This window comes from Sander vitreus, chromosome 2 (genome assembly GCF_031162955.1).
Source record: "Sander vitreus isolate 19-12246 chromosome 2, sanVit1, whole genome shotgun sequence".
Lineage (NCBI taxonomy): Eukaryota > Metazoa > Chordata > Actinopteri > Perciformes > Percidae > Sander > Sander vitreus.
The window spans coordinates 31,085,862-31,100,194 of record NC_135856.1 but is presented as its reverse complement, the minus strand read 5'-3'; the positions used below and the strand labels follow the sequence as shown (position 1 = coordinate 31,100,194).

The window sequence follows — 14,333 nt, the reverse complement described above, 5'->3', positions numbered from 1 at the left end:
CGGGTAGAGAAATGGCACTTCCGCTCATAAGTAGTAGTAGTAATAAAGTAGGTTACAAACGGCAAAAACGTAGCACATCATCTAATTCCTCACCTTTTTCTTTCTAATGTTGGCAATGGCCCACAGCTCAGAGCTCTCACAGCCGCAGCAACAGCCGCGGCAGTCTGGATGAGGCACTGGCATCTCAGCCCAGGTCAAAGGACTCCTCAGTCTCCTCAACAACAGCAGGCAGTGCCAAAACCAAACCACTAGTTGACTACAATGTATACATGGCCTCCTTACTGCCAAAACAGGCGGTAGTCAGCCCTGCAGCTGCGAACTCTGCTCTTCAGAGTCCTCAGAGCAGCCCTGGGGCTGATAAGAAGGTAGCACATATACTCATCTTTTCACACTATAACACCGTTTCCTTTCTAATTTCCTTTGATAGGTGACAAACTTCACGTCATTTGCAGTTTAACCTTACTGTTCCAAGTGATTTCAACAACAAGCTGATATTGTGGTGTATACTCAGGAATATTTACAGGGGTAGAATACGTTGTATTGTAGGGGGTTAAATGTTTTAGAATCCTGTACAAAAGAGATGAGATTCACATTATTTTCTCCTAAATAGCTCCATTAGTTTGTTAACTTGCCTGCTGTGTCTTAAGCTTCCGAGCTCCAGTTCATCTCAAGTGCAGCCCAGGGAGGTGGAGGAGGTGGAGGAGAAGGAGGAGGAGGAGGAGGAGGAAAAGAAGAAGAAGAAGAAGGAGGATACCGTTGCCTGGGTGAATGCAGCTCTTGGCCGGGTCTGCTGGGACTTCCTGACCGAGCCCTATTGGGCTGAACTGGTCTCCAAGAAGATTCAGATGAAGCTCAGCAAAATACGGGTGAGTGGCGCAAGGCCCCAAACCACCTTTCACTCTAAAAAGGGATTTCAATTTAAACAGCCAGACGAGAGGAGAAAGTTCAAAGTAAAGAGTCCTTTGAGTCATGCTCACCGTCCTGCTAAAAACAACACGTGTCCAAGTCCACACAGGATTCACGCACGCAATTAAGCTCTTCAAATGTCTGTTTGTACCTCTGGGCAGCTCTTTAAAGGCCCCGACAGCTCCACACTTAGTTTAGAAGCAGAGGGAGAAACGCGTCACCCTTCACTTCTAGCCTCTTTATCTTGCTGTTTCTTACTGATCCTGTCCCCCAGGCAGACCTATTTTGCTTCAACCGTACAACGTGTTTTGGTCTGTGTGACTGTCCACATGGCCTGTGGCAATAACTGCAGGTTACCTTAGAGTCTCAGTACAATTGTGGAAAGAGATTGAACACAGTTCTGACACGTACTGTAGAGACAGTTGATTATAAGCTGTGGTGTGGAGGGTAGAGTGTGTCATCCATGTCTAAGTGTCTATGTGCATGAGTATATTTATTTCATGATTCATGTATCCATTTTTTCTTTTTTTTTTCAAGCTGGCATCCTATATACTAGGAAGGTGTATGGTTATGAACTACAGGTTTTTATTCCCAATTTGGTTAGATCCTAATCTGCAAATGTTATTTGTATATTATATGTGCTCAGCTCAGTTGTGTGCTTTTTTGTTTGTTTTTTTCCCAGTTACCTTACTTCATGAATGAGCTAACCCTGACAGAACTGGACATGGGCTCGGCCACTCCCAGAATCCTTGGGGCATCCAAACCCTCTATCGACTACAGAGGCAAGAGAGAAATCGATGTCAAACACAAACACTCACACTCTGTGGTTTCTGTAGAGAGATACTGGCCAGACATGCCAGTAACGCTAACATGTGTGGTACATTGAGCTCTGTGCACTGTATTCTGGGAAGACTCCATTCATTGTGCAGACTTTGCTTCTCGACAGAGCATACATGAGTGCTTATGTTTGAAAGCACAACACACCTACACAGTATGTCTGCCAGTCAGTTAGCTATGTCAATATTGGAGATAAGAAAAGAACTAGCTAGTTGTCTGTCAGGATGTATTTGCGTTGAAGCTTACTCATATTAAGTAGGTAAAGTGTCAGGTTTTTCCCCAGGAAATTGGTTAGTGAAGGTGGTACAGTAAGTTTGCACCTTCACCCCCTGAGTCAGTGCATTAGCGTAAGTGCATGCATTCATAACATCAAATACACACACAAAATGTTTCACACATTAGACAATGAATTGTACACACAAACACAATGACTCCAATTCCACAGACACTTTCTGATCTTCTGTGAAAACTCTTCTCTAGGCCAGGTACAATGTTGCTCCTTCTTAAAGGCGCTGGCTCATTAAAGGAGGCAGCATTTCTACACATGCAACACCTTCACAAATATGATCAGATCCCTAAAGATGTCTATTTACGCAACAGTATCCTTCTAACTAAAACGTTATTCATTTAGTGTGGCAGTGACATCATTTTTGCTTCATCACCACCAATCTAAAGAGTTTGGATTTTCAAAAATCAAACAAAGGACATAAAAAAAAATAACAATAACAATGAATGTTTTATGCAGAAAGAGGGAAATGAAGGCCCATGGAGGGCTTATTCAAAACCGCTAGCTAAATAATAGAAATCAATATTGACAGTATCAATATTAGGTAACTGCAAAATCTAATGATCACAGAGGTAGGTGGCTCTTGAAGGTTTAAGTTTTTAGTAGTTCTATTTGTACTGTAAAAGTTAGTTAGATAGATGGATCGATCGATCTCCATCACTCGACATTTGTTATGTCCATGCACATACATGGATCTTGTTGTTGATTTTATACGGATCCCCATTAGCTGATGTAGAACTAGAATCGGCTACCCTTCCTGGGGTCCACATTTGAACTCTAGCTGTGTCAAACAAGCACACACAGGAGAAAGTGGCAAACATCCGCTTGGCTGGAACCTACAGTATATGTGGAATAAACGAGACAAAGCTTCTTCAAAGTAAGAATTATGCCCGATTTCACAATTTCCGTCAGTCAGTGCACCCACTTCTTCAGTGTCATGATCAGAGGTGAAAACAAAGGTGAAATAAAGAGTTGAACTCATTTAAACTACTGTAGCTTGACCGATTGCAAATAGGTAACTTTGTCTACAATTGCCTCTGTAGGTCTCCAATCCAACAGTTTACTTTCACTTACCAAGAGCACTGAGTAACAGGAACTGGAGCTTTGTCACAATCTTTCCAAAAATCCAAATCATGAGCAGTACAAGTAGTAGTGTGAAATGTCAAATGGGGTGAATACTTTTCGCAATCTACTGCATGGATCCCCAATGTAGCTAGAAGTGACATTGTGTCTAATGGCCACTGCTTCCATTCTTTCTCTTGTCCTCCTGCTGTGACTAATAAGATCACAGTACTGAGGCTGTGTCTGCGTGCTCTCCATCCTAAACCTGAAAACAACACTGTCCAGACGGAGATGCTGACAATATTTACCATCAGACGTCGCTATCAAATCAAATGAGAATGCTGTAATAAAATATAACACGGCAGTAAGGGTCACACCATCATCTTGTTCTGATTCATTGCTTGTGGTAAGACTTTCATGTAAACGTGAATCGGCATTAAGCAACTTTCCATACATTTTTCAAATACTAGAAATAATAATCCGTTGATTAGAATAAAAATACACACAAACAAAACAAAACAAAAAAGAACAGCCCCAATAAGTGAGCAATAATAAAACCATAGCCAATAACAACTTCATTTCCTGCATTCCGATACACTTTAATGCACCAATTTACGGTAAAAATACCTTTATTCAGCCTATAGATGTTTAAGAAAAAAGCACGGATGACGATTCAAAATGCATCAAAAATATAATGGTAAGTTGCCTATGTTGTTACGTGTCATTGGGCATTTTTAAGTGGGTAGCCTATATAGAAATCCTGGAGCTTACTATCACGTAGACTACACCACTGGAAGTGATATTGATAGGATAAGCGTTGTGATTTACGTAAAACAGCGTCAGCTTTTTTTTGCCAGCTTTCCTTCCTGCATTTTGCCTGTAAAACGTGTTTGTGTTCTTCATATTTATGTAATAATTATAGTTTGCTCTTCTTGTTTAAAATATGGTAGATGTTTGCGATTGGTCGTGGTGCGCAAACCCCGCCTCTTTTATGTGAACGCGCGCGCTGCTGGATTGGGAAACCCTGGGTTGACTGAACTAGTTGTTAAACACCGTCGTGACACAGGTTATTCGGGGGCCACGGTTGTTAGGGTTAGTGAAGCCGGGTAACTGAAAGAAATCCAGGGCATGTTGATCTGGATTCGTAGTACAGGCCTCTGCTGCTGCCAGACGACCTGACTTAACCGTGACACTGCTCAAAGTTCAGTAGGGTGGTGTTGCTTACTGGGCAGTTGCACGTGTTACAAAAGACGTGTGCTCGATTTTTAATTTGAATAAATCTCCTTTACCAAAGGTGTTGTGTACGATAGATCCTGGAGAACACTTCAAAAATGAAGGCTTTGCGTACAGAGTATAATTTGATTGGTTAGTGAGGTGTTAGCTGAGTACAATCAGATCACACTCAGGCTGTAAACACCTTAGCAGCTCTTCTGGTTCTGTGGATCGGATAAGTCCAGAGTTAGCTATGTGAGGGACCGAGCATTCGCCTGCTGCAATTGTACAACTATGTTGGTTCAAGTATCGCGGAAGTTTTCAGCTGACTGTGTTCTAGTTTTTGTCATTTTTAGACGCGCATCGGCATTGAGCATTCCATCCCTTTGTATCACATTGCTTCTGTCATTCTCCTGTTCATTCAGTGACCGATGTACAGTCTCCAACTTTTTCTCTTCCTCTTATTTTTCCCTTTCAGTTCATCTTCCTCTTTTTGTCCTTACTCACGCTTTTGTGTCCGTATATCTCTTCCTCCCTCCTGTGCTATGAGTCACTGCCTCATTTTTATTACTGCTGCACTCATATAACCCCTATAATGAGAGCAAGAATTGATTGCATCTCCAACTGAGGCACCACTTGCATTTACTGGATGTGTTCCAGGCAAAACACACCTCAACAGCCACTCGCAACACAATCAGTGTATGAAAGCCACCATTTTGTTGATGTTATGTCTAGGTCGTCAGCTTTAATTGCACTTTCATTCGGAAACTGCAATATGTCGCCAAATGTTTTGATTACTTTCTAACCGATTGCAAGTGAATTGATCCAGATAACCCACTGTCAATCTAAAACAGCCAAGTGCTTCATTTTTAGACCTATTTCTTGGAAGTGAAAGGAAGCAGGAAAGAGGTACATGCTCCAAAGAAAAGACTAAAGATAAATGAAGGCGTTTTGCTTTACTGAGCCTTGAGTCTGTTTTTATACAGTTTATACGCTGCCTCTTCAGAGAAAGTGAATATTTCATTCCTCTTTTCTGCTGTGTGTTTCCACGATCAATAGCCTTTTACCTTGAAGTGGTAGTAGAAACGGTCAGTTTAGTTCCCCTTTTTGAGTCCTTTTTGGCGTCTCAAGTTCTGCCGTCTGACCCAGCTCCTTCCTGGAACAATCATTCCAAGTGCAATGGATCGACAAACCTCCAGCTGTGTACGTGCACATAACTAACTAACAAAGGAGTATGTTGTACGCTTGTGTCCATGCACATTTGTGTTTGAACACACTCTGCTTCATGCTCATCAGTTTCTGGAATGTCCATTACTGGATGCACACAAGCAGTCCCCCTGCATTATTGAAGGCATTTCTTCGCAGCGTGTGCAACACGCACTCTTAACTTCTCGCCATACGGCTTCACCCCAATTAGGGAAGCGCTGCCCTGTGTCCAGCAGCTTGCACTGAGGCTTTCCTATTCTCTCCCCAAACTAACAAACCTCAGTGTCCTGCATAAACCCATACACAGCCACACACACTTTTTTATTCACCACGTCCCCAGGACAGGTGGGTAGCAAAGCCCACTGGGTTCAGCAGACCCTGTTCACCCTCTGTCTATCTGTCTGTCTCTGTCTGTCTGACTGCCTGTCCATTTTAACGTTGGGCTCTTTCGTGTGACTTACATTTAATTTTTTTTCTCCACTTGTTTCTGTCTGACTCGCTCTCACTTTGATTGTTTTTCTCTCTGACACACCAGACTCATTGCATTATCGCATCATTTAGCACAACCAGCTGGTGCCACCAAAGCGCTGTGGGGAGAGTCGTATCCACTCAGTCTCATTGCTGTTAGTCCTCGTGTTTTTTGCTTTCCAGTAGCACTTTTCTTGATCCTATCTGAACAACATTTTTACTTTTTCCACTCATGGACCTGGGCCACGTATACTGTTGTCAGGAAAGCTATGTAATCAGATTATAAGGACTGCGGTAGCTGTGCACTAAATGTCACATCATGTGTTTGTACACACCTTATGGACTTTTACATTGCATACTAAATGCACATGGGGCGTAGTTGCAGCAAAGTGCAATGTGTTTTTGATTTAGAATCTCTTTAATGGCTGCCATCCTCTGACTCACTCACTCCTCACTTCATTGACTGCATAGTCTGTCATTCTTTGCTGCCTCCCAGTGGTATAAAGAGAAACCACACCCACATTTATGGTTAGATGTGGCTCTTTGTACACCAGAACATGTGATTCTGTGGGGGGGGGGGGATAGTTTGCCCCATGCAAGCAAGGCTTTCGATTGAGGCGTTTGTATAATCCAGATTACAGCAGGTTTGATAGAGCAGAGGTGAAAGGAATAGAGGGAGAGCCCTGTTTATGCAGCCATTCTGTTGGAGTCCCCACTTCTGTGATGCTTGGGGTATAAAGTTGTGCCACAGAAAGGGCAAGGGAGGAATGTTAGAGGTGGGAAAACAAAGGAGTGAGAGAAAGATGGAGAGATTTAACAGGCAGGGAGGAGGACTGTGGCCCGAGGTGACTGAGACTGGCCTTAAAACTCTTAGCCACCTAGGTTTAACTCGGCTTCATTCAAGTATCACTCGTAAACAGGGTTGGAAAATGCGATGATATTTAAGAGATCGTAGATATTTGTCAACCTTATACACACCAGTGTATCATAACTGAGCCTGCGTGTCTAATAACCACTGTGTGTCCCTTCAGGTCTGTGGTTTGACCTGGAGATTTCCTACAGTGGTTCCTTTCTGATGACCCTGGAAACCAAGATGAACCTCATTCGCCTGGGCAAGGAGGGCGAAAGCGTCCGCTTTGGGGAAGTTGGCAAAGATGGGTGAGACATTTTAGAAAAGCCTCAAGATGTTTTTCGGTTGGATTAGACGCCCCTTTTTTCCCCTCTACTTGAAAGTATATGTGTCTCTGCTACATTCTGTCTGGCTCTCACTCAGTATTGTATATCTTTGCTGTCTTTTTTTTCTTTTCTCTGCTATTCCTTCTTTACCTTCTGGATTCCACCTTTTTATGCGGCTGTTAATCGGATGTGTTTCTGCTCTTGGTGAGTGCTGCTTTCAGCAATGATCCCTTCTGTTCAACTCTCATTCTCTACTTTTGTACATCTATAGTTTTTGGGTTGTCTCATTTCATTACAACCCAGTGCTGCATCTCATTAAGTATTCATTTCTTAGTGTGTTTAGTGCCTTCATCTGTGTTTTTGGCTGTTTACAACCCCCAAATCCATTCTCGACAATGAAGAGGAACAGAATATGTTAATATATGTCAGGGTAAATGCAGTGGAGATGCACCAATGAAACTTTTTCTCCCCTGCTACCTATCCATTGGATTGGTGCATCCATAAAATACTGTGCGCATGTACAGTATGTACTGTTCAGGGCTAGATTGATTTCCAGTAAAGGAGAAGTAAACAAGATTTAGTTTCACATGAAATTACATCTGAAAGTTGAAAGCGGTAACGCTACAGAAGACATGCTGAGCACAAGGGCTCGGTATCGGTACCATAGACTGTTATTATTAATGGACAGAGCATGTGTGACGTCACCCATTGGTTTGTGGAGATCTGCTATGAGTCGTCGAGTTTGCCGTTACGGGCGCAGCCATCCTGGTGGCGGATGTGACGATTTTAGACGAGAGGGAGGAGTGAGGGAGGAGCTGCTTACGCTCTACGTTACGTTACACACTTTCACTGGCAATCACATCATAGCCCTAAAACACCCCCTGCTTTATCGCCGATTTTAAAATCGACGAGACCATAATTCAAAAAATTAACATCATGTGGCTGTTTAGCAGTTTGTATCAGTTGGTAGAGCAGGCGCACGTGTACAGAGGCTTTTTCCTCAACGCAGAAGGTCCAGGGTTCGAATCCGACCTGTGACGTTTTTTCTGCATGTCTTCCCCCCCCCCCCCCCCTCTCCCCTTTCATGTCTCAGCTTTCCTGTCCAATAGAGGCAGAAATGCACAAAATCTAAAAAAAAAATAAAATGAACATCATTCTGTGTTGCAGAAGACTTCAAACTAGCGATTGAGACCATAAACTCATTATGAAAATGTTTACTGAGGTAAGATAAATCAAGTGAGAAGCGGATCACTTTCTCATAGACTTCTACAGAAGCCGACCTCCTTTTGTGTCGCCCCCTGCTGGAATTCAGATAGAATGCAGGTTTAAGGCACTTCCGCATTTGCAGCACTTCGCCGAACTGGATGCTTTGTCCATTAATATGATACAGTCTATGATCGGTACTCTGTTATTATCAAAACTTCTCCAGTCAAACCATACCTGAATTCAATCCTTGTTGTACCCAGATCTAGAAAACTAACTATTTGTATAATTTTTGCTCGCAGCAAATCACCGCAAGCAGTTTTTTTATTTTTATTTTTTATTTTTTTTTACGATTTAATGCGACATGATGTGATTGGCCCACTACAGCTCATGTCACCTTCTGAGTGTTTCCATGCCTCATATGTTCATTGTGTCATTGGTACAGTACAATAGAATCCAGGTGCAAAGCACAAAGAAACGCAGCAGAGGCACAGATGTGTGCGTGCGTCTCACCCTAATCCATTTGTGTTGTTAATGCGTTTCCAGATACAGGCCGCGGACGTACTGCCTGGCTGATAGTGATGAAGAGTCTTCCAGCGCAGGCTCATCAGATGAGGAAGACTCCTCAGAGCTCTCAAATGACTCGGCGGGAGCCGAGGGGTGAGAATGAGTTCATATACATTCTCTGTGCTCAGTTAACCCATTTCCATAATCACAGGATTATATAATATTGATTTAAGAAGACAAAAAATTGAGACCAAAGCTTTCTTGTTATTAACTTTGAAACAGACCCTCTAGCGGGTAAGATGAAGGTCCCAGTGAAAATAAAGTACTGACCTAAAATCCTTTTAATTGAGACATAAGACGTAACTGTCTGCCAACAGTATGTTCGCAGGCAAGGCTAGGAATTCATTACAAAATATGAAATGTCATGACTCAAAACCACGTTCTCATTAGATCACATGGAAAGTACAGCTACGCTAAATTTAGCATGTGACTTTAACTCCTAACCCCCTTTTTTATTGAATGCAGTTTGGTCGGAGGCCACAAACCCAGCAAGATCATGCGCTTCGTGGACAAGATCACCAAGTCCAAATACTTCCAGAAGGCCACAGAAACCGAGTTCATCAAGAAGAAGATGGAGGAAGTGTCCAACACACCCCTTCTGCTTACAGTGGAGGTGCAGGAACTCCAGGGAATGCTTGCTGTCAACATACCCCCTCCACCCACTGACAGGATATGGTACGTAAAGGGAGTGTTGTTATTGTTGTTGTTGTTGTTGTTGTTGTTTTGATTTGGTTTTCTACTACGTAATTATTGGAATTCTGTGCAAAGTGAATTACCGTTTCAGTCAGAGGGACAAATAATCAAATCTTCCTCAGAGATGGCTTTCAGATGAGTCTTAATAAGCCAATGTCCTCACTTGTGTCGACAGTTACTAAGACACATACCCCACTTCTCATTACGTACATCCTCACATCCTTTCCTCGCCTCGCCTTGTAGTCGGGGCGACAGGAATTTAACAAAACGAGACATCCGTGCTTTGGCACACCTGTGCGCATCCTCGCTCACAGCTCCTCCGGCAAGCCTTCTCTCTCCTCGAGATGCATTTTAGAAATTGAGACATCCTTCAGAATAGCGCCGGGATGGATCAGACAGGAGGATGGAGGAGAGGATGGGAAGAGAAACAAAGTAGACATGAGAAGAGCCCATCCTTTTTATTTCTGAACAGTGGCTCATTCTCATGTGGGATAGGATAGGATATCTGTACTCGGAACAACTGAAATGCATTCTACCCTGCAACTGCATGTTTTATTGTTGCATTAATAGATCTTTTGGCGGCAGACATTTTGACTTGTCATCGCAGGAAAAGCACAGGGGAAACAAATTTCATGAACGATGGCTCGGTTGCATCAAGTGTCCCAGTAAGCCATGACAGCGATTGTTGACACGTGTGCTTTTTCCTACTGGGACATGTCGAAAAAAGCCCATTAGGTAAGCTGGCTCCGGGGGTCCATGTTTTGTGCATGCTGGCTCACTGTCACTGGGACTCTGGAATAGAACATCATTAGTGGTATTAGTAACCCCTGTGCTTTCCCTGTCAACAAGTCAAAATATTAGTTCATTTGCCAACTCTTAATAGTGTTTGTAATGAAACCATTAATTGTTTTGACCTCTTCCGTTGTAGGTATGGATTTAGGAAGCCGCCTCACCTGGAACTGAAGGCGCGCCCTAAACTGGGAGAACGAGTAGTCACCCTGGCTCACGTTACGGACTGGATAGAGAAAAAACTGGACCAGGAGTTCCAGGTATTGATTAATGCTACATTGTGATTTTTATTAGGCTCTGTAATTCAGAGACACGGAGGCCTTTGTTTTTTTCAATGGACAGACATGAGACATAAGCAACCAGAATGCACGTAAAGGCAAAGAAGAAAGATACATGTAAAAGTTCACCAAAGTTGAACCTCATGTGATGCGCTGCATCCGTTTAATTGGAATTAATTGCATTTGGTGTGAAATTCTGCTGTTATAAATGCTGGTACTGTGCCACCATATTTTATTATATTCAACTCCTAAATCACGAATACTACAAGCTAACCATATCAAAGATTCCAAAGATCTAAGCCATCCAACATCTTTACAATATTACACTAGTCTATGATCCTAGAATGATCTTTTAGGACCTCATTCTCACCTGGTATTTACATCTGTCCTGACGGATCCGATCACAAGTGGACAGCTCTAAGTACAGGTGTGAAGGCACCCAGGATGCATTGAGATCCCATCACTCAGACCACAATATCATTTATGTGAGAGTAACGACTGAAATGTATACACGCGCACACACACACACACACACACACACACACACACACACACACACACACACAACCAGCCTACACCGGTATGTGCAAACGAGAGCTATGTACGGGTTTGTTTGCATAAAGAGCGGGGAAGTGAGATCCGATCACGATCAAGTGGTCACACACACACACACACACACACACACACACACACACACACACACACACATTCTACTGCCAGGTGTGAACACACGTACTTTTGGGCTGTCTGCTTGTGATTGGATCACTCCGGACGGATATTAAAACCACATAAGAACACTAGGGCCTAAGAGACTTGAAACATTTTAGGTTTAACAGTTGCACACTACTTATTATTATTATTATTATTATTATTATTATTATTATTATTATTATTATATGCTCACTATTTGTGGTCCAAACTCCAAGACATTACATGTGTCAGGAATAGTAAAAACAAATGACAGACAAGATCACTGACTGTCCATCTATCATTCTCTCTCCTCTTTTAGAAAGTCTTTGTAATGCCAAACATGGACGATATATGGCTGACTGTCATGCATTCTGCCATGGACCCACGCACAGCCGGCGGACCCTTAGTTGGCCTCGCAGTGGACCCGGAGCCTTCCCAGCCAGGGAAGGACAGCACCAGCCAGCCATGAAGATTGTTTACAGTATTTCCTACAGCTTATGAAGTCTCAACTGGAACTGGAGCCAAAGTGGATATCGGTCAGACGCTAATACAAATCCAGTCCCGTAGTGACTGGGCTTCTCACTTGCCATAGAGGAAACCTTATGAATCTTAAAGGAACAAGGTGGAGTCGACCAAGGAAACACTAAAGACAACCTGTCGCTTGCTGCTCTGTTCAGTAGTATTTATTGTGCCAGAGGAAAAGGTGATTTATGAAGGATTTATAAAACTATAAGAACCTATTGAGTAGGGATGTGAAGAGAGTCATAGTTGGCTCAGAGTTTTGGTTGGTTTAAGTTAATAAGGGGGGTTATATCGGGATACATAAGTATATAATGTCGTATGAACACATTGTGAAAGCATTCACCAGATACCTTACAGCCTCCAGGTGACACGTTTTCGGTAACACTTTACTTGAAGGTATCTACATAAGAGTCACGTGACACTGTCATGACACATGAACCCTAACTCCAACCCTAACTTGTCATGACAAAAACCGAATGACACTTACTAAAAGAAGTGTTATGTCATAAACGTTAATGACTTGTTCATGACAGTGTCATGTCACTCTTACGTGGATACCTCAGTGTGTAACCCAAGTTTCTGCTGAGTCTAGAGAGTGAGATAGAGCGTGGTAGCCCCTAGATTGTAGCAATGCAGTAAGTGGAGTTTTACAACATGGTAATATGTTGAAATTAGAGGTGTTTCATAGTAAATGATAAGTGTGCTATGGAGTTGTCATTTCCATTGTTGACAATGAACAAAGGGTAAGCAAAGAGTATATCGAAGAAGCTCAGATACTTGATTTATTTACCATGTGAAACATTCAAACTTTAAGTGGCTTTATGTCAGCGTTTTTTTGATCTGGTGTTAACAGTTAACAGTATTCATTTGTGCTGTGACCACACCCTGAACTCTCCCTATATTTGCCAAGACCCCATTTTTACGCTGGTGATGCCCCTGTCCGTGTCTGTGTGGAAATAATGCTCAAGAGCAGACGCCCATTACCTAGGACAACTGTCATTCACTATGTAAATTCCATGCTAATGACAAACAGAGGAAGTGCAATGATTGAAGGTTAACTGTAGTATGAGCTTGTATAGATATGATATAAGAGTTTATGTCTAATGAGAAGTATGACACTTCTAACATGCCTATTGAATGTATGTGTGGATAGTTTTGGTTATTGTATGACAAGAGTTTTTACCCAGTCACATTTTGACTGTCGTATGGAAATTCTTACACAAATAGCAAGTTTTCTTTTTCTTATGATAAACACTATCTCATCTTGCATACCTTTTTTCCAGGTGTCATTCAATCGTATGGAGTACCACGTGGTGTATTTATCTAAACATCATTTCTACTTAATTGTGTTCATGTTGATGGCGGTGATGATATTGTTAGAAGTTCATTTAAATGACCAACTTCGATATGTGACAGTGCTTTAAAAAGACTCTACCCGCCATACTGTATGTACAACAATTAGATGACGTTAAGGTATGTACCATATAGTGAAGCATCTATTGCCAAGAATGTATAGCCTTATCGACAGGTTTCCTTTCTGAAAATACCATTTTAACCGTGTCATATTTCTAATTAAACCAAAGTCCTTTGATTAGGCCTGTAGTGCCAGATCTCTCTCTCTGCTCAAAGGTACACATGCTGTGTTGATATAGCATTGTGAGGTTATATTTGCATATGTGCTACAATACCTAGCTGCATTAACATTGTTTACAGGAGTTCTTACCTTGTTTTCATTTTTTTTGCTCTCTTAGGATACTAAAGCACTGCAACACAAATCCTTTATGCCTTGGTTAGTTTTTGTTAAGTATTTGTTTTTTAGAATGACTACACGAGGTGGGTTATGTTTGAATTTGTTTGTCTATTTCTTTGGAATAAACGTAATGAAATAAGATTTTTGAGGATATATGAAGATCATGTCATGATTTGTATCTGTGAATTATTGATGCCTTTTTAAGATAAGGTCATTTTAAGGCCAAAATCAGTAATTGTATGTATCTGCCTTATTTATAGAGCAAATAAATCGGTTTAATGAAAGCCTTTTAATGAAAGTTCTTTGGCTTCAAATGTTCTTTTCTGAGAAGCAAATCTCACTTACTTTGTATTTACTCCAGATTAAAATAAAGCAATCTTGAGTGTGTTAAAAGAAACAAATTCATAGGCAGCAGAATGACCCCTGTTAGTATTACATGATCATTACAATACATTGATATGGTGATTGGTAGCTTAAGCTATAACAATGCATCAAATATAAATAACTCATCAGGTTTACTATATAAAAAAATGGATTTGGATTTCGCTATGTTTGTCGATTAAAGAGGCATAGTGTAGTGTAGTACAGTATTCAATGTACTTAGTGGCTGAAGTTAGCCTGCTAAACTATAACTCTGCCTTCCAGCTTTTTCTGAAATGCTTTATATGGGGAGTTTAGCAAACACCAG

General features: G+C 41.7%; 1 protein-coding gene across 1 annotated transcript in view; it reads left to right on the top strand.

Annotated features, from left to right (window-relative positions):
- The window catches only part of LOC144527698 (testis-expressed protein 2-like), a 39,236-nt gene extending 25,290 nt beyond the window's left edge, over positions 1–13,946 (top strand). The window contains exons 6-13 of the mRNA XM_078265921.1: positions 127–365; positions 648–866; positions 1,589–1,688; positions 7,009–7,135; positions 8,903–9,016; positions 9,389–9,598; positions 10,545–10,665; positions 11,693–13,946. Of these exons, the coding sequence (XP_078122047.1) occupies positions 127–365; positions 648–866; positions 1,589–1,688; positions 7,009–7,135; positions 8,903–9,016; positions 9,389–9,598; positions 10,545–10,665; positions 11,693–11,842 (1,280 nt within the window). The 3' untranslated portion in view covers positions 11,843–13,946. The remainder of the gene's footprint in view (positions 1–126; positions 366–647; positions 867–1,588; positions 1,689–7,008; positions 7,136–8,902; positions 9,017–9,388; positions 9,599–10,544; positions 10,666–11,692) is intronic.
- Positions 13,947–14,333: the final 387 nt, after the last annotated feature.